This window comes from Dasypus novemcinctus, chromosome 12, assembly GCF_030445035.2.
Source record: "Dasypus novemcinctus isolate mDasNov1 chromosome 12, mDasNov1.1.hap2, whole genome shotgun sequence".
Classification (NCBI taxonomy): Eukaryota; Metazoa; Chordata; class Mammalia; order Cingulata; family Dasypodidae; genus Dasypus; species Dasypus novemcinctus.
The window spans coordinates 87,770,634-87,792,564 of NC_080684.1; the positions used below are offsets into that span (position 1 = coordinate 87,770,634).

Genomic DNA, 21,931 nt, shown 5'->3' on the forward strand with positions numbered 1-21,931 from the left:
AAAAGTTGACTGGATTGCTCCATTCCCCAGACACACCATCCCAGAGGTGAACATGTGACCCAAACCTGGCCAATCAGTCATTGGATAGGAGGTAGGGACTGTTGTAGGCGCTAGGCAAAAGGGGGTGTCCAAGGGCTTCCCATGTACAAGGTCCCAAGTTCAATCCCTGGTACTTCAAAAAAAAAAAGAAAGAAAGAAAGGAAAGGGGTTGTCTTTACTTTTGAGATCACCGCTCGAGGAAACACGTGCACCTGTAGCTACCTTCTCATTATTTCCATCCATCCTGAAACGAGACCAACAAGAGAATGGAATCAACATAGAGACTGGCCGGGGGGGGGGGGGGGGGGGGGGGGGGGAAGACTCATGATATCAGTGATATCTGTGAACCCTGGAGACAGCTATATCTTAATCCAGCCCACACTTCAGATCTACAAATTTCATAAGCAAACAATTACCTCTTCTTTTACCATTTTGAAAAACAGTTCAGATTCTCTTCAATAATGTCTTTATGGTTTTCATCTGTACATATTTCAGAGTTTCTTTGAAAACAAAGGTCATTTGGGGGGATTATTTTTTACTTTACCTGGAAATTGCAGAAAGTGAAGTTCATTAGGAGTTTCATAGAAATTCTTCATGTGAACAGTGAATCTGGTGCAGGGCAAAGCAGTTTTCTCATGATGAGGGCTGTGTTATAGGGTAGAAGGGGGGAAATGCACAAAATAAAATTATGTTGATGGCTCCAAAAGTAACCCAATCCACCTATCACTCTTACTTCCCCAGATAATTGGTATATTTTTAAATTAGTTTTGTTTTGATTTTTCTAAATGCAACTAACTTTAGTTACCTACACAGGCTCATCCTTCTCATGTGTTTCATTGAAATTAATTTACGTGTTCATTTGACAAATTTTTATTGAGTTAGACGGTCCCAGACATTGTTCTATACACTGGGGTCACAAGAGATTAGGTCTCTATTTTTATGAAACTGACATTTTACTGGAGGGTCACAGAAAAAAAAAATTACACCTATACTAAACCAAATAGCAATTTTTCTATTTCAAGACAAGGGATTATGAAACATGACCGATGGTTTAGGCAGATAGGGCACAGCTCTCGCTAAAACACAGCGAGGGAGTCGGAGGCTTTTGGGGTATAGTGGACCGGCACACTGCTTCACAGCTACCAGGAGATGGAAGGAAGAAGAGAAGCAGCAGCCTAAAAATGGGTTGTGACTTACTAGACGTCCTGGCCGCCGGGAAGGGCTCCCCTTACCCACCCCCAGGATAACAAGTTAGGGTAAAACTCCTGGGACCTGAACCTCACTGAGAGGAGAGTGGGTGTCTTCCTCCCTGCCCCCTCCTTGGGATATATATAGAACTGGAAGGTGCTCTGAGTCATCTAGGAGGTGCTGGACAGATAGGGAAGCCAGGGGAAATCTTGGGTTGTGCGCCCCTGCGGCCAGGAGGGGCACAGACACCCCGCCCTGAGTGCACAGCCTCGTGGAGCCGCTGGGTCCCATCTCCGAAGAGTGTGAGGGCAGATTCCCTGGGAGGAAGTGGGTGGGACAGTGGAGGGTGGTTTCTTTGCAGTGAGTTTACCCAGCTGGGTCTCGCTTGAATATCAGAAAGGACCCTGATTCAACAGGGAGAGGAGAGGGGCATCTCTGCCCAGGCAGAGAGGAATTACATCAGACAGAAAGCAGAGACAGGGGACAGATCGGCAGGACTCCGGAGGACTGCAGGGAATCTAACCTGCCCCAGGGAAAAGGGGCGTTTAGCCTCGAGAAGGCAAATTAACCTAAGGAGCCAGATTAGCTCAGTGGAAGAATTCCTGCCTAGCATATAGGAGGTCCTTGGTTTGATTGCCCGCTCTTCTACTGGGTTATCAGGCATCAGTTGAAACCTTATGACAGGGAATATATAGACATTTTCTTTGCTTTAGCTTTTCTTGTATAGCCTATTTTTTAAAAAAAAGGTTCCTTTATTATTTTCCTTACTTTACTTACTGAAACCCGGTTCAAAATCAGCAGAGGGCAGGCTACAGGGTGACTGATTGATGAACACCGGCAGCCTGAGAAGGTCCTTAGGAGTCTAAGAGACAATGTTTTTCCATGTTTATTTTTGTTTTTTTTAATCTTTATTCCCCCTTTCTCTTCTTTTTAAATGAGTTGTTGCTGTCTAGCTTCTAGTTCGTCGTGCTTCCCCTTGCTTTGTTTCTCTGTTTGACTATTTTTTCTTTATTTATTTTGTCTTTTTTACTATCTTTTTTTTTAAGACACATAAATCACACAAAATGTTACAATGAAAAATATAAGAGGTTCCAATATAAGCCAGTCCCTACACCCACCACTCCTCCCACATGGACAACTTCTTCCATTAGTGTGATACATTCACTGTATTTGATGAATACATTTTGGAGCACTGCGACACAGAATGGACTATAGTTTATGTTTTAGTTTATACTCTCTCCCAGTTATGGCAGGATATATAATGTCCTGCATCTGTCCCTGCAATATCATTCAGGACAACGCCAATTCCCAAAAATGCCCCAATATCACACATCTTTTTCCCTTTCTCTGCCTTCAGCAACTCCTGTGTCCCCTGTCTCCACATCAATAATATAATTTCTTCCATTGCTAGAGTCATAATAATTCTATATTAAAATATCAGTAAGTCCATTCTAATCCATATTTTATTCCTTCACCTTGAGGACCCTGGGATGGCAATGTCCACTCCACCTCTAAATCAAGAGGGGGCTTAGATACCACATGGTTAATGGATGGAATTCTACTGCAGCTGTAGATTCTCTCAGTTCCCTGGTGTGGTGGTTGACCATCATCACCTCCCTGTTAGCTGACCTGGGTAAGTCCCACAAACCAGAGAGTAGGTTTTGCAACTCTGCTGAGACTCAGGGCCCAGCTGGCACATGGACAGTCCAGAGATTCAAGTCTCCTGAGCACACACCAACCCCAGTGCCAACCACAGGTTCAGTAAAAGTGACAGAAGAGTCATGTGTAGAGAGGTCACATCTGAGTCCAACTCCATCACACTCAGGAGCACAAATTCCAAACTAGGACCAACTGGAAAGGCACCAAATTCCAGAACCATCTGTCATGACCGTAGGACCTGGGTATCTCTGTAGCCCTCAGGAGTACCACCACCTGGGGTAGTATCTACTTTGTCTGTCTCTGAGATCCTGCTAAGATGTGCTTAAGTGCGACCCCTCTGATGACCTCCCAATTCTTTGAAGTCTCTTAACTATATAAACTCATTTGTCTTTACTATTTCCCCCTTTATTCAAGGTGTTTTTCTAGTTACATCACCAGCTGGTGCTCTGCGGTAATCCCTTGGAATAAGTGAGGCTCATCCCTGGGAGTCATGTCCCATGCTGGGGGGAAGGTAACGCATTTACATGCTGAGTTAGTCTTAGAGAGTGGCCACATTTGAGCAACATGGAAGTTCTCAGGAGGTAACTCTTAGGTACCCTGCAGCTCTAGGCCTAGTTGAAATTTCAAGCACACAGGCTTATCAGTATCAAGGGCCCATCACTGAACTATCCTTCTTCTCTGGTCTTTGCCCTTGTGCTTGGGGGATTGTTGCTTCTCCTTTGGGGAGTGCAACAGAGTTTCTCTTAATGGGAACTCAGCACTCCCTCAGTTGTCATAAGATACTCTACCCTCTATATCAATACCCAACAAATATCTGAACATTTCTATATACCCTACATGCATGCCCTTGAGAACTCCCTCCCACCAATGCATACCCTATAATGATACCCCACTATTTTCTCTACCTGTGCTATTTCTTTTCTCTGCTTCATCTTTATATCTTCTGTTTTCTGTTATTCTTTCATTCCATCTCTTTTTGTTTGGTCTTCAATTTTTCTGGTTTTTATATCTATTGCTTTCCTTTTTTCTCTGTTTTCTTTCCTTTTTCTTTTTCTCTTTTCTTTTTTCCCCCTCTTCTCATCATTCTGGCCTTGTAATTCATTCTGTATATTTTTCTGTTTCTTGTTTCATTCTCACTATTCTTCTATTTGAATGTTATCTGTGTTTCTTACTCATGCTAATTTTTTAATTTCCTAGGTCTCATACAGTTCCTCTCCTACCTTTTACTATTATTATTACTATTATTCTTTTTCTTTTCTTACCTCCTTCCTTTTCTCTGGTTCTAATTTTTTTTCCAAGGGGACATAGACAACAACAAAGAAATAGAATAAGAGGAATGAACTGTCAAAGTGAAACCCTACCACACACACAAAAACAACAACAAAATAAAACTATAAAATAAAGAGAGTAGCTGATCAACTGAATAAACCCATCAAGATAAACAGATGCTTAGACACCAACAAAAACTTACAAGCCATACTAAGAAATAGGAAGACATGGCTCAGTCCAACAAATACACTGAAAACCAGGAGAAGATACAGAACATTCAACAACTAATCAGAGATGTCCAAACAAATATCATGAATCAACTTAATGAAGTGAAGGAAGAGATTAAGGATATTAAAAAGACACTAGGAGAATATACTGAAGAAATTGTAAACATATGTAAAAAGATAACGGATATGATGGTGATGAATGACACAATTCAAGAAATCAAAAATACACTAGAATCACATGACAGCAGATTTGAACAGGCAGTGGAAAGAATCATCAATGAGTAAAACAGTACATCTGAAATCCAACATACAGTAGAACAGAGAGAGAAAAAGATATAAAAAATCCAGCAGGGACTTAGGGATTTGAATGACAACACAAAATGCAGAAACGTGCACATTATAGGCATCCCAGAGGGAAAAGAGGAGGGAAATGAGACAGAAGGAGTGTTTGAAGAAATAATGGTTGAAAATTACACAACTCAATTGAAGGACATGGACATACATGTCCAGAAAGTGCAGCACACCCTAAACAGTATAAATCCACACAGGCCTAATTCAAGACATATACTTGGAAAATTTTCCAATGCTGAAGAAAGAAAGAGCATATTGAAAGCAGCAAGAGTAAAAAGATGCATCACATACAACAGAAACTCAATAAGATTAAGTGCTGATTTCTCATCTGAAACCATGGAGCCAAGAAGGCAGTGGTATGACATGGTTAAGGTGCTAAAAGAAAAAACTTCCAGCCAAGAATTCTCTATCCAGCAAATCTGGCACTCAAAAATGAGGGAGAGTTCAAAATATTCACAGATAAACAGAAATCAAGAGAGTATATCAATAGGAAATCTGCCCTTCAAGAAGTACTAAATGGAATTCTGCAGGTTGAGAGGAAATAACGGGAGAGAGAGAGGTTGGAGGAGAGCATAAGAACAACTAAAAAGATTTTAAAAAAAGAAATAAAAACAACAAATTACATACATGAACCTAAAGAAAATATGGCTAATGTAATTCCTTGACAATAATAACATTGAATGTTAATGGATTAAACTCACCAGTCAAGAGAAACAGATTGGCAGAAAGCATAAGGAAATATGACATATCTATATGCTGTCTACAAGAAACATACCTTAAGCCCAGGGATGCAAAGAGGCTGAAAGTGAATGGTTGGAAAAAAATTTTTATAAGCAAACAATAACAAAAAAAGGGCAGGAGTCACTATACTAATATCAGACAAAATAAACTTTAAATGCAAAACTATTGTAAGAGACAAAGAAAGACACTATATATTAATAAAAAGGGTAATCTATCAAGAAGAAAGAACAATCATAAACATTTATACACCTAAGGAGGGTGCCTCAAAATATAGAAGCAAACACTAGAAAAACTAAGTAGAGAAATAGATGCCTCTACAATTATATGGGGTGATTTCAGTACACCATTACCACCATTAGACAAAACATCTCAACAGAGAATCAGTAAAGAAACAAAGACTTTGAATAATACACTAGAGGATCTAGATCTAATAGACACATACAGAACATTACACCCAAATACAGTAGGATATATATTCTTCACAAGTCCCATGGATCATTCTACAGGATAGATCACATGCTAAGCCACAGAATAGCTCTCAATGAATTCAGAAAGAATGAAATTATACAAATAATTTATCTGACCACAGTGGATGATGCTGGAGATCAGTAAGAACCAGAGAACCAAATTAGGCACAAAGATATGGAAGATAAACAACACACTCTTACACAAGCTGTGGGTCAAGAAGGAAATCTGAAATGAAAGCAGTTACTACCTTGAAATGAATGAAAATTACAACACATCATATCAAAACCTATGGGATGCAGCAAAAGCTGTACTGAGAGGGAAATTCATAGCCATAAAACATCTATATTAAAAAAGAAGTGCTAAATCAAAGCCCTAAAAACAAATGGAGGAATTAGAAAAAGAACAGCAAGCAAACCCCAAGGGAAGTGAAAGAAAGAAAGAAAGAAAGAAAGAAAGAAAGAAAGAAAGAAAGAAAGAAAGAAAGAAAGAAAGAAAGAAAGAAAGAAAGAGATTAGAGCAGAACTAAATGAAATTGAATATAAGAAACACTAGAAAAAATAAACAAAACCAAATATTGATTCTTCAAGAAGATTAATAAAACTGACAAACCCTTAGCTATACTGACAAAGGAAAAAAGAGAGAAGATGAAAATACAAAAAAATAAGAAACAAGGAAGGGGATATCACCACTGACCTCACAGAAATAAGAGCATCATAAGAGAACACTTAGAAAAATTAAATGCCAACAAGAAGGATAATTTAGATGAAATGGACAAATTCCTAGAAACACACAAGCAGCCTACATTGATGAAAGAAGAAATTGATGAACTCACCAAATCAATCACAAGTAATAAGATAGATATGTAATAAAAAAAACCCAATTAAGAAGGGGCCATGAATTCACAGGTGAATTTTATCAAATATTCCAGAAAGAACTAACACCAATCCCAATTAAACTTTTCCAAAACATAGAACTGGAGGGCACATTGCCTGACTCATTCTATGATGCAAAAATCATCCTAATACCAAAGTCAAGCAAAGATTCCACAAGAAAGCAAAAAAGTAGACCAACCTCTAATGAAGCTAGATGCTAAAATCCTCAATAAAATACTTGCTAATCATATTCAATAACACATCAAATGAATTATACACTATGACAAAATGGGGTCCATCCCTGGTATGCAAGGATGGTTCAACATAAGAAAATCAATCTATGTAATTCACCACATAAACAGATCAAAAGAAAAAAAACACATGATCATCTCTACAGATGCAGAAAAAGCATTTGACAAAATACAGAAACCTTTCCTGATAAAAACACTACAAAAGGTAGGAATAGAAGGAAACTTCCTCAACATGATAAAGGGTATATATAAAAAACCCACAGATAGCGTCATATTCAATGGCGAAATTCTAAAAGCTTTCCCACTAAGATTGGGAACAAGACAAGGATGCCCACTTTCACTGCTTCTATTGGTGTTAGAAGTACTTGCTTGAGCAGTTAGGCAAGAAAAAGATATAAAAAGCATCCAAATTGGAAAGGAAGAAGTAAAAATTTCACTATTTGCAGATGACATGCTCCAATACATAGAAAGCCCTGAGAAATCTACAACAAAACTTCTGAGCTCATAAATAAGTTCAGTAAAGTCACAGGTTATAAGATCAATGTACAAAAATCAGTAGCATTTCTGTAAACCAATAATGAGCAATCTGAGGAGGAAATCAAGAAAAAATTCCATTTACAATAGCAACTAAAAGAATCAAACACCTAGGAATAAATTTAACTGAAAATGTAAATGTCTTGTATGGAGAAAACTATACAACACTGTTAAAGGAAATCAAAGAAGACAAATAAATGGAAGAATATTCCTTGTTCATGGATAGGAAGACTAAACATCATCAAGATGTCTATCCTACACAAACTGATCTACAGATTTAATTCAATTCTAATAAAAATCACCATAGCATTTTTTACTGAATTGGAAAAAATAACTATAAAATTTATTTGTTAGGGCAAGAGGCCCTGAATAGCTAAAGACATATTGGTAAAGAAAAATTAAATAAAAAGAACCACACTACCCTGACTTTCAAATATACTACAAAGCTACAATGGTCAAAACTGCATGATATTGGCACAAGGATAGATGTACTGATCATTGGAACCAAGTTGAGAATTCTGACGTAGATCCTCACATATACAGTTAACTGATATTCAACAAGGCCACCAAGCCCATTAAACTGGGTGAGAATGGCCTCTTCAACAAATAGTGCTTGGAGAACTAGATATCTATATCCAAAAGAATGAGAGAGGAAAACCATCTCACACCTTATACAAAAATTAACTCAAGATGGATCAAAGATCTAAATATGAGCCAAGACCATAATGACCTTGGATGATAATGTAGGGAAGCATCTATGGGACCTTCTATTAGGAAATAGTTTCATGAACTTTACACCCAAAGCACAAGCAATAAAAGACCTCCTCAAAATTAAAACTTTTTGCACCCCACAAGAGTTTGTCAAGAAAGCGAAAAGGCAGCCTATTCAATGGGAGAAAATATTTGGTAACCATATATCTGATAGGGGCCTAATATCCAGCATGTATTTTAAAAATCCTATACCTCAAAAATAAAAAGGCAAAAAATCCTTTTAAAAAATGGGTAAGTGATTTGAATAGACCCTTCTCCAAAGAAAAAATACAAATGGCTAAAAACCACATGAAAAGATGTTCAACATCACTAGCTATTAGGGAAATGCAAATCAAAACTACAGTGAGATATCATCTCACACCCATTAGACTGGTGGCTATTAAAAAAGCAGAGGGGAAGCGGACTTTGGCCCAGTGGTTAGGGCGTCCGTCTACCACATGGGAGGTCCGCGGTTCAAACCCCGGGCCTCCTTGACCCGTGTGGAGCTGGCTCATGCGCAGTGCTGATGCGCGCAAGGAGTGCTGTGCCACACAGGGGTGTCCCCCGCGTAGGGGAACCCCACGCGCAAGGAGTGCACCCGTAAGGAGAGCCACCAAGCGCGAAGGAAAGTGCAGCCTGCCCAGGAATGGCGCCGCCCACACTTCCTGAGCCGCTGAGACAACAGAAGCGGACAAAGAAACAAGACGCAGCAAAAAGACACAGAAAACAGACAACCGGGAGAGGGGAGGGGAATTAAATAAATAAAAATAAATCTTTAAAAAAAATAAAAAATAAAAAAGCAGAGGACTACAGGTGTTGTAGACGATGTGGAGGAATGGGAACCCTCATCCACTCCTGGTGGGAATGTAGAATGATGCAGCTGTTGTGGAGAACAGTAAGGCGGTTCCTCAGAAAACTAACTATAGAACTACCATATGATCCAGCAATTCCACTGCTGTGTATATACCCAGATGAACTGAAAGCAAGGACACGAACACATATATGCACACCAAAGTTCATAGAGGCATTATTCACTATTGCCAAAAGTTGGAACCAATCCAAACAACCTTCAACAGGTAAATGAATAAATGAACTGTGGTATATACATACAATGGAATATTACTCAGCTGCCAAGAAGGAATACAGTATTAACACACAGGATAACATGGACGAATATTGAGGACTCATGTTGAGTGATGCAAGCCAGAAACTGAAGGACAAATATTACATGACTTCACTGATATGAATTAAGCAAATTGAACAGATTCACAGAGCTGGAGTCTGGAAGACAGGTTTATAAGAAATAGAAAAGGAGAAGAAGAAGATTGTGAGCCAATTGCCCATATGGGAAAAATCTATGCTAAGGTGGAAGTACGTAATTGGGTAGTGGAGGGGCATGACAGGGTAGTACAGTGATACTCTTGGATTGGGCAGTACTGGTTTGTCATGGGGGTTGGGTGGTTCATGGAACTGGGAACACTGGGGATTGGTGGGTACATGGTTGAAACTACAATGTGGGGAATGCTGTCTTGGCAATATAGCAAGTGAGGGTTTAGGATATTGGATGTGGGGACATTCGGGACAGGGTACACCACTTCTAGGAGTGTGAGTGCTCATCTTGTTATGGTGTGCTACATCAATGGGTGGAGACCCACATAATGAGCAGGGAGGTGGTGGACTCCCATCCTGGTAAGGCCCTCTCTGTTCTCAAATAGAGGGTCAGGAGTCTTTCAAGAGCATGGGTGGTGCCTAATAGGAGAAGACAGACCAGTTTGTTAAGCCCTCGGTGTTGTCGCAAATAACTATGAATCTTGTCCTTCAAGGAGCGAAGCCTGCTGGTTGCTGTGGATCCCGAGAGGTGGGAAAGGGAGGAGTGGAATAGAGGGAACTGGGGGCATTTTGGCAGTGATGGAAATGTTGTATACAATCTTGCTATGATAGATACAGGCCATGTTAAATTTCATCAAAATTTATAAAAGTACATGGCCCAAAATGTAAACCATAATGTAAACCATTGCCCATAGTTAGTAGCTATGTTCCAATATATGTACATCAGTTGCAACAAACATACCATCCACATATACAATGCTATTAATAGGGGAAGGGGGAAAAGTGGGGAGGATGTTGGGTATATGGGAGTCACATGTATTTGGTACATGATTTTCTGTAACCTAAAACTTCTTTGAAGACAAAATGAAAAATGTAAGACACTGGAGGAATAAATAGAAGAAAATGTCCTTGTACATACAGGACAGCAGATCTTACAGTGATGAAAGTTAAGATGTCAAAAAATTTTTTTTGTTTTTTAAAGATTTATTTATTTATTTATTTCTCTCCCCTTCCGCCCCTCAACCCCAGTTGTCTGCTCTCTGTGTCCATTCACTGTGTGTTCTTCTGTGACCGCTTCTATCCTTATCAGCAGCACTAGGAATCTGTGTTTCTTTTTGTTGCGTCATCTTGCTGTGTCTGCTCTCCGTGTGTGCGGCACCATTCCTGGGCAGGCTGCACTTTCTTTCGCACTGGGCGGCTCTCCTTATGGGGCACACTCCTTGCCTGTGGGGCTCCTCTACGTGGGGGACACCCCTGAGGGGCAGGGGACACCCCTGAGTGGCAGGGCACTCCTTGCGTGCATCAGCACTGTGCATGGGCCAGCGCCACACAGGTCAAGGAAGCCCAGGGTTTGAACCACAGACCTCCCATGTGGTAGGGCGGACGCCCTAACCACTGGGCCAAATCCACTTCCCTAAAATATTTTTTCATTATATTTTATTATCCTAAAAAATTTCTTTTCAATTTTAATCTTTTTTTCATATTTTATATTTTTTTCTTATTTTTAAAACGATCATTATTATTTCTTTTTCTTATTTGTATTTGGCCATTTTATTGGCTTAATTTTTGAACATGTTTTAGATCACAAAAGGGTTACAATGGTAGCAGGGGAGGATCATTGGTGCAGGGATTCAGTGATGGGGATACATGGGAGGAAACTCACCTGGGCATACATGTAAGGCATATAAATATGTTCAAATCTTCATGGAGCATTTCATGGTGGTTAGAGATTCACACAATAACCAAAAGAATATCACATTCCCATCCTGGGGAGCTCTGTCACTTTCTCTAATGCAACAGCAAGAATCCCCTGAGTCAGGGGCAATGATTAGTGAAGGAGGATGGTCCATTGATGGGCCCTTGATATTAATGACTGTGCTTATGAATCTTTACTCTTGAAACTGAAATTTAGCCTAGTATCATAGATGCCTAAGAGTTACCTCCTGAGAGCTTCCTTGTTGCTCAAATATGGCCTCTCTCAAAGTCAAACTCAGTACATATATACATTACCTTCCCCCCATGACTCTCAGGGATAAGCCTCCCTGGCACCAAGGGATTACTACCAAGCACCAACTAGCAATGGAAAAAGACCTTGACCAAAGGGGGGAAAATGTAAAGACAAATGAGTTTATATGGCTAAGCAACTTCAAAGTGAGATAGGAGGTCATCCTAGAAGTTACACTTATGCAAGTCTCAGCAGGATCTCATTGACTGCCAAAGTAGATACTACCTCAAATAGCGGGGATCCTGAGGGCTCTGTACACATCCAGACACTATAGTCAGGGGAGATAGCTCAGGAGTTAGATGCCTTGCCAGTGGGCCCTACTTTGGAATTTATGCTCCCCCATATGACAGAATTAGACCAGGTCATGGTTTCTCTAAACATGGCTCATCTGTCCTTCTGTTTGAACCTATATTTAGTACTAGAATTAGTAAGTATACATCCAAGAGACTTAAATCTTTGGGCTGTCCATGTGCTAGCTGGACCCTGAGCCTCAACAGAGTTGCAACACCTACTCTTCAGTTCATTCTCACCCAGAACAACTAACAAAGAGGTGATGATGGACAATCACCACACCAAGGAATGGAGAGAGTCCCCAACTGCAAGCAAGAGACTCCCATCCATGGGCCTTGTAGGATTAAAGACCCCTCTCAATTAGAGTTGGAGGGGACATCACTATCCCAGAATCCTCAAGATTGGGGAATGAACTATGGACCAAAGTAGACTTACTGATACTCTACTATAGACTTATTGTGATTCTAGCAATAGAAGAAATTATATCATTGATGTGGAGGCAGGGGCCACTGGAGGTTCTGAGGGCAGGGAGAGGGAAAAACAGTTGTAGTTCAGGGGTATTTTCGGACTTGGGAATTGTCCTGAATGACATTGCAATGACAATGCAAGCTATTATATATCTTGCCATAACCTACAGAATTGGATGGGAGAGAGTGTAAACTACAATGTAAACTGCAATCCATGCTTAGTGGCAATGCTTCAAAATGTGTTCATCAATTGCAGTGAATATACCATACTAATTAGGGATGTTGTTAATGTGGGAAAGTTTGGGAGATGTGGGGAGCAGGGCATGTGGGAATCCCCTATATTTTTTATCTAACATTTATGTAATCTAAGTATCTTTAAAAAAATAAAAAATTTTTGAAAAGTAGGATTACAAAAAAATAAAAAGGCAAGGCAGTAAGGGAGGATGGAAAAATGATGAGATAGTATACCAATTTATATGCAGAAAGAAGAGGTGGTTCCTCAGACAGGCTGATTAGAGCAGAGACTCCAAGGCAGAGAAGGAAGAGGTCATAGGACTTCTTGTGTGAGGGTCTTTCCCAGCCCGGAGATCAGTGTGTCTGAGGGTAGAGCCGTGGCATGGGCAAGGTCGTCAGAAGATGCAGTTAAGGGAACATCTAAAGTTGAGCTTTGTTACCTTGAAAGAACCAACAGAGAACATGACAAGGGGAAAGAGATACTAAAACACTGGATGACTAGTTATTATGAATTAAGGCCATCAAGAAGGACAATCTGATTCTATTTCAATGAAAAAACAACTCAACCAACATATACTCAGCACCACCTGTCCATTAGCACATGTGTGTAATTTTTATTGTTTGGTTACGGATGAATACTATGTGCTTAGGTTATTGTTAGCCTGCAGGGTCTGTAAGAGACCAAGCCACCCTGACTGAGGAAAGGATCTTACCTAAAGAGTGAGGTTTTCATTGTGTCACTCCCCAAAACCATTTCACTTACTGCAGCCCCACACGTTCCTTGAGAAAAAACTTGTGTCTCAAACCAGAGACGTGTAGATGAATGAGCAGTACCTGAGCAGTACCTGAGCAGGAACTCTGCCTTCGCCATGACCACACACCAAGGAGGCAAAGCAAGCTGGGACAAAACAGGAGGGAGAGGCTTAAGAAAGCACACACCTCTTAAAGGCAGGAAGGGAATTGGGAAATGAGTGACCCAGGTAAACTGTCAGTGACATTTTATGGTCAATTAACTGAGGAAGTGTTCAAAACATGAACCTTATAAGCCTCACTGCTTTTTTGCAGCCAGCATTTTCTTTATGTCCATATTCATGTAGTATTAAGTCTTTTTTTTTTTTTTTTCTTATCTTAGGTGAGCTAAGAATTGAAAGGAAGCAGGTTTCTACAAGTTTAAAAGGAGAGGAGCACCTCAGGAGCAGTAGTGATAGAGTGAGAAACCTTGGGAAAAAATGAAATGCGAGGGTAAATATTTGCTCTGTTGCCTCCAGTGTCCTCCTAGAGGCCTCTATCCATGAACAAAGCTGGAAGGTAATGTCAAGAGCAGGAACTGTGAAACCATGATCATCCATGTCCAAATCTTCTCTCTGTTCAAGGTGGGGTGCCTTACCCTCCCTATCCCACAGTTTCCCCCTTTGCAAAATGAGATAATGCTACCTAACAACAACTATTATTATCCCCATTTTATGAGGAAAATCTAAGCAAATTACCAAGACCATATAACTAGTAAGTATTACGGGCAGACCTCAGACCCACTCTTTCCTCCTCCAAACCCCACGTCCTTAAACCCTTCGCCATACTGCTTCCCCACTTTAGTGTTGGCAAAACTAACAATCCAGGACCTGGAAAACGCTCACTGGCCTTGTCCTACCCACTCAGCCCCCATTTTCCCTGATGACCCAATCCTGTTAATCCCACCTTCTGAATTCCAGGCCCACTTCCCCCTTCCCAGCTCCAGCCTTAGCTTTTTCCCCAGTTTCCCTGCTTGCAGATCATCCCAATTGGATCCTCTTTTCGCATTCACTGGCATTCTTAACTGTGTTGATTGGCTTCCCATCATTTAAGCAAAACTTCTCAAACTTTATTATGCATAATAATCACCTGGAAAAACTGAATATGCATATTCTGGTTCAAAAGGTCAGAGGCAGGGTTCAAGAATATGCATTTTTAACAAGCATCACAAGTGAGTGTTATAAGTAATAAGTAGATTCTTATTGCTCAAAGTGTGGTCTGCAGACCAATAATGCATCATCTAGGGGCTTGGAAATGGAATTCTCTGGCCCAGTCCTAGACCTGCAGAGTAAGGCTCTGCAGTTTAGCAACATCCCCAGCTGAGGCCTGTGCACATTAAAGATGTTGACCCCACTTTGACCTAAAGGATACAGTACAAAACCCTTTCCGTGGTAGAGGAGGCTAGTCATGGTCCAGCATCTACCTCATAGCACTCTCTCCTCTGCAAGCTAAGTAGGCCAAACTGGGGAAACTGAGGCCCTGAACAGGCAAAGCACCAAACCCTCTCTTCTTCATCTTTGTCACTCCAGTAACCAGCACAGACACACCACTTCATGGATACATATTGAGTCTAATTGAACTTAATTAAATGATCTTTTAAAGCATACTTTGGGTACAACATTATATGCACATTGTACTTTTCATCAAGGTCTGATTAATTGGAATAAAAAAGAATGAATGGAGAAGTCTGTCAATGTCGTGAGCCAGATGCATTTCACTCCTTAAAACACTGAATTTTTCATTATTGGGCAGGGGAGGGGTACACTTATTCCACTTTGTGATGACCTTGCTGCTTCAGTTGATTCACTACCTGAAGTCAACCCTATTCTCCATGTATTAATCAGAAAGCACAGCCCCCACGTAATTTTTTTAAAGGAGAACAAACTTTCACCACAAAGATACAAGAACAGTAAATATTGATCTTCTTGATGGATGGTGCACCTCACGCCACAGACCACTCAAGCATCTGCTCATTGCTACCCGGCCCTCTCCTTTGTCAGGAAATAATGCCGAGTGGTCGCATGTGCCATTGGCTGCAGATTGCAAATATTTAAAAGAAATAAATTTCTCTGAATGCAAAGCACCTTTCTTTGTTAACCAGACCCCTCTCCTCCCAAGTCATGTTGATTTTGGGCCTGTGCATACTCCCAGCACCTGTACTTTTCAATTGTTTGTTTGCCAAGATCACTGTGGTTTTCTTGTTTGGTGTTCAGAACCATTCTAAAAGTACAGTAGTCAATGAAAAGATATTCTGGTTCTCTCTTGGCAATGTGTAAGGGAAGCCTCAGGCCCGGGTCACTTAACTGCAACTGTAATTAGAGGACATGGGGAGAGAGAAAAAGGGATTGGAGTTCCTTTTCCTGATTACTTGTCCCAGTATTTAAAAAGTAACAGCATGTGATGGTTTGAAGCTGTATGTGCCCCCAAAAATTATGTTCTTGAAGTTAATCTGTTCCTGTGGGGGTGGACTCATCTTATGTAGGATCTTTTGGTGAGTAGGATCATAATTTAAGATGTGACCCACTTCATTCAGGGCAGGTCTTAATCCTTTTTCTAGAGTCTTTTTTAAGTGAATGAAATTCAGACAGAGAGAGAGAGAAAGCCATGGAAGCAAGAAGCTGGAACCAAGGAAGCCCAGAGTAGAGGGGAGAGACCAGCAGATGCTGCCGTGTTTCTTGCCATGTGAGTGGGGAGTCCAGGACCACTGGCAGCTGGTCTTTAAAAGAAAGCATTGCCTTGATGATGGCTTGATTTGGACATTTTTCTCAGCCTCAAAACTGTAAGCTTGTAAGCTAATAAATTCCCACTGTTGAATGCCAGCTCATTTTATGGTATTACAGACCAAAAATCAGTCTGGATTTCCTCAACAGTGTTATTATTTAGCAGAAAGTTTTTGAACTTATGTTTTGCTGAAATCTAGAACGAATCTTTAACTGAACATTAAGATAGGTGATAAGAAATGAGAATAGGATTTCAGCAAATGTAAGTTAATATTGTGATTGAGCTTGATCCCTTAGAATACTTATCCAAAGATTTAAATGTAAATATTGAATAAATCTATCATTTCTTCGGCAGGAAGCATCACCCATTTGATGCAGGACAATCATGCCCTCCATGATCTTAATCATGTTTCTAACCACTTTGCTCTGAGCTGTGCTAATACAGCTTCAAATGGACTGTTGCCAATTGTTGTCTCCCATCAATGCTAATGGTCAGACTGGATTTAGGGACAAGCTATCTGTGTGTAAAGCTTTAGCCCATTCTCTTACTCTAAGCTAAGCTGACTTCTAATTTACAGGGAGAATTGTACATTATCACTACCACTGGGAAGAACATTTGTTCCTTTTCACTGTCCCATATACTTTTATTCTAATTTCCAAAAGAAGCGTTTGGAGATCGGTGCTTCTCCCTTCCTTGATCCGTGCAGTTTGTGTGAGGAACCGCCTCCCCTACAATTCTAGAGCTGAGCACATGTGTATGACATATTCTGTTAACCACCCTGATGAGAGTTTAGAGCCAACAGGGTATAATGAGATTTTATGGGGACTTCTGGGAATGAGGTTTGACTATGAGAGACTGCAGAGTCCTGGGCAGCCACAGCCACGTCACTAGCACAAGATGACTGTCTGTTGGCTTTGATTTCCTTTCCTGAAATTACAGGATGAGCTACGTGAACCACACTCTCTTACTTGATCCCCAGAAGCATGGCTTTTGTGACATGAGGATTTGAAATGCAGTCTGTAGTCAGGAACTGCTTATTTCACTCTGGGCAAAACTGATCGGTTCTCAAAAGGATGACTCATTCCCCAATAAACTGAGGGGAAAAAAATCCTAGATAATTTACTAATCCCAAAAGTGAAAGAGATATTTGCTACAAACACACTTTAAATAAAGAGATATTCTGTTGTCAATTTATGTGGTAAACCATGGAATGGGGAGCTGGATTAGGAAGATCCCCAGGGAATTGCCTAACAGATATTTGAATCACATACAAATTGAGAAGACATGTTTGGTTTCTTGCACAACCTCTAAAAATTACAGAATATATCAGGGAAACATTAAAATGCCATTGTATAAATTTACACTTAAAATAAAATTCAAATTTACCTCAAGCTGGTTTGTATAAATTTTTAGGAAAAACTGTCTGCATGAATCATCAGATCTGTATGTACTAAAATTTATCATTCAAAATAATTTGTCAGTAATGTATTCCAATGTTGTCAGTCTATAAAATAATACTCGGAACAGCTCTATTAGCAGTTGCATCAACAGAGATTCTTTTCAAAATTAAAACTTATCAAAAATTACTTGTAAGCTTGAAAAATGAAGATAGAAGAACAAGTTGTGATGGCATAATAATGAATTTTTATAAAATAAGCCAGAAAAAAAAACCTTATGATCAAGCCATCACATTAATATCCATTGTATTATATGTAAAATATGACTCCAAAATATTAATTTTTGCAGATTTTAAGTTCATATTGTTACTCATGTATTGAGATCACCCCTATTATCCTTTATAAATAATAAAATATTTTAAAGGAGAAAGCTTCATATTGTAGTACCATTAGCTAAAAACTGTTCTTTCTCCCTGCATTTTGGACAAGGGGCCTTACATTTTTATTTTGCACTATGTCTCGCAAATTATGTAGCTGGTGCTGATTGTACTTATAGAATTTTTTATGCCAGTGTTTAAACACTCACAGTCAAATGGGCAAGGTCAAAATTTATTAGTCAAATAAGTGAAATCTGCATTTCCCTTTGTCATTTGGAAATGTCCCTTCTTCTGTCTTCAAAGATCACTTCCTGCCACTTTGAAAGAAAATAATATCTATCATCTATTGAGTGTCTTCAATTGGCCATACACTGTCTCAAGTTAGACAAAATATCTCTATAATGCATACATATTTTCGAGAATTTTGTAGTCTAATAAATGATTAATGATGATGGTGACGGAGGTGATGACGATAGTGAAGCAAATGTGTGACATTTCTCTTTCTTTCTGCCATCATCATACCCACACTTTTAGAGTGGTCAAGCTCTCCTGCCCTACAATCTGTGATACATGCAATGTGTCACCAAGCTGAAATGTCTAGAAATGCAATTTAGAAATTGCTTTCCCATGTTGCATCTTGTTTATTTTCAGCCTTGGCACATGCTACCTTAATCTAATTCCAGCACCCAGCCTTACTTTTCCTTACTTTTCAAGTGAAGAAGCTGAGGTGTATCTCTACCATAGTTAGCAAACTCAAATACCTAGAAAGACCACGCAACATCAAGCAAATAATGGAAGTGGAAGTCAGTAACAGGGCTGCAGCAAACCTGAGATTGCAATTCCCTTTTAAAGGCATTCCTAGGAAAGTAAGTAAGTAATTAGAGATGATAGATGATACATAGATATACAGATAGACAGACAGATGGATAGATGATAGATAGAAAAGACCTACAAATATGCACCCTGTTCTGACCTTATCACTGCACTTAACACACTCTTCACTTTTTTTGTCCTTGTTCACTCATCTAATTTTCCTCTAGAAAGAAAGCTTCTGGAGAGTTGAGGTTTTAACCTTGAGACATATGTATTCAGTCTAGGATTAAGGTCTGAAACTTATGGATACTCAATAAATGTTTATAAAATGAATGGAAAAACTTTTTCCTTTAAGGGAACAAAGCAGCCACTTGACCAAAATGACTTGTTAGCTAATATGACAACCTCTACTGAAATAAGTGTCAGAGCCAGTTTTACAGACATCCGCAGCCTTGTTCAAAGAGGTAAAGGGAATTGTACAAAAATACAGTGCAAGTTAGAGGAAGAATGAGAAGTCGAACTGGGTTCTAAATTCTAAGGCCTGAGCCATGATTTTTGTATCTGTACCATCATGGCCAAACAATCAACTTCTGTCACCTGGCTGTCCACAGCCTCCTAACTGTTCTCCCTACTTCTGCTCTTGCCATCCCTACAAACTGCTCTCCATACACCAATCAGACAGTACCTCTAAAAGTAAGTCTGATGATGCTGCTCCTCTTACAACTCTCTAATGGCGCCCAACTCATTCAGGAAGACAGTAGTCATTAACAGAGCCTGCAAGGCCATCGTGATACATGCTTACCTCGCTTGTCTTATCTCCTATTTCTCTGTAATTTGGCTCCACTACCACCCTTTTAGCTGATACACTTGGGCTGGGCACGACCAACTCAACCATACACAGAGGCCCTAGTTCCCCTCCTCCAAAATGTAAGGTATGTAGGGCAGGGATTTCTGTCTGTTTTGTTCACTACTGTTTCCCTAGCCACAATTGGTCAATAAATATGTATGAAATAAATGAATAAAATAATGAATTAATCAGCTAATTGACAGATCCGTTTTTTTAAACATAAAAAGTGATAAAAATTTTATTTTTAAGTGACTTTAAGGGTAAAAAGAAAGTCTAAGTTAAGATGTCAAAACAATGTTTTCTCCTCAAAGACTGGTTTCTGGAGCTGGCTGCTGGCAGTCTTTTGGTCTTTAGCTTGTCACATAGCCAGGCAAGTGGCAGCATCTTCTGGTGTCTCCCTTCTCTCCCAGTTCCAGTTGATTTCAGCTTCTGGCTGCTTCCTCTGTGGCTTTCTCGCTCTCTGAATTCACTCTGTTCATAAAGGTCTCCAATAATAGGATTAAGAGCCATCCTGATTGAGATGGGCCATACCTTCTTAACTGAGGTAACCTCATCAAAAGGTCCTACTTACAATAGGTTCACACTCTCAGGAATGGATTCGATTTAAGAGCATGTTTTCCTGGGGTACATACAGCTTCAAACCACCACAGGCACTAAAAAGCAGACTGCAAACTGGAGATTTACGTGGGCAGAACTTGTGAACTAAAGGGCTTCACTGTAGCGTGATGAGCTAGCAAGCCTCCCCTTTCCAGTGATAGAAACTTCAATGTCAGAATGTGGGGGTCTTTTATCTGGTTTCCCCACAGAAGAACCCTCCAAATACTAGCCCAGAGATTATTTATCTGGCTCTGGGGTGGGGACAGAGCAGAATAAAGGGGCAGAGGGTTCCACAGGCTACTATATAAAATGACAAATAATTCCCTGTTTAGAGCCCCCACTTCACCTCTGAGCCTGATTTGGGAGCCTCTCTAACTTAATTTTGCCATAGAATAAATCCTTGTTCTGACTGCAGGGTGCGTCAAGGGGAAATGGAGCTCTGTATCCAGATGCTCAATAGCCTCCTGTTTCAAACCCTATGCCAAACCCCTGCTTTAGAAGATATACAGAACCTTCAAGTTCACGGATTCTTGGGGGAAGAGTAAATTGAATCTCTTCTCCTTGTAAGCCCCCAGTGTAAACTTGTATTGGAACTCACTCCATTTTCTTAACTCTGTTGCCACTTTTCAAGCAAATTTAAAGTTTAAAAACATTTTTGAAATTGCTCTTCCCTTTATACATATCCTTGTTGGTGAATGCTTCCCAGTCTTTTTCAATATGGGACATAAAAACTTCATAATATTTGTAGATAACACTGGGATAAATGGATGAAATCTCTCAAGGCTAAGAGCAACTGACCTGGCCTGGCCTCGCTGCCCCAAGCCCCACAAGGCCACCAAGAGGGCTAAATGGATAATTATTGCAGCATACAATTTGGAAAGCTTGCTCTAATATCATCTTGGTGGGATTTGGAGAGAGGGAAAAGAGGTAAATAGATGTGGTCCTCCATTATGTTTAGCAAGATACCCCTCACTGCTCATTCTTCTACACTCTCCAGGTTAGATGATTCTTTTTTCCCTGTGGACATCCATCTGGTGATTATCCATCCATGGAATTTACTTGATAAGCTTTACCTGAATACCATAGCACCCACTCCTTCTCCAGAATCATTCTCCCTGGAGGATGTAAAGGTGAGGTTTCTCTCAATGCTACTCCCACCCAAGACAAATGTCCTGCCCCAACATATAAGACACAGGAGAGTCTGCTCCCACCTATGAATCAGAGATGCTATGAAGACACAGCAAATGATCCAAAAGAAGCTAAAGCACAGTTTGGCAGGGCAGCATGACACAGTGTCAAGACTGTGTCATGGGATTTGGAATCAATCATCCCTGAGTTGGAATCCTGCCTCCACCATTACTGGATCCTAGAAAAATTATCCAACCTCTGTAAGCTTAACATCCTCATCTGGAAAATAGGGCAGGAAGAGTAATTCTGGCTGTTGTGGTTGTTTAAGTGAGAAAGCAATGGCAAAATGCCTGGCACAAAATGGCAAGGGAAAGAGTGGAAAGAAAATATTGGCAAGAGGTTGACAATGAAAGATGGTGCTTGCAAAGAAAAAAAGAATGGGGTCTTAGAGGAAGATATTAAATAGAGAATAAAAAGGGATACACGTTTGAACACACAAAGACACTCAGGCTCATCATCCACATAGAGATGGATAATATGTATGTGTGGACATGTGTGTATTTAAATGTAATTACATATTCTATATC

The 21,931-nt window shown here is 40.0% G+C and overlaps 1 protein-coding gene across 1 annotated transcript in view; it reads right to left on the bottom strand.

The window, feature by feature from the left end:
* The window catches only part of C12H12orf42 (chromosome 12 C12orf42 homolog), a 105,547-nt gene extending 92,001 nt beyond the window's left edge, over positions 1-13,546 (bottom strand). The window contains 2 exon segments of the mRNA XM_058309121.1: positions 584-684; positions 13,389-13,546. Of these exon segments, the coding sequence (XP_058165104.1) occupies positions 584-684; positions 13,389-13,546 (259 nt within the window).
* Positions 13,547-21,931: the final 8,385 nt, after the last annotated feature.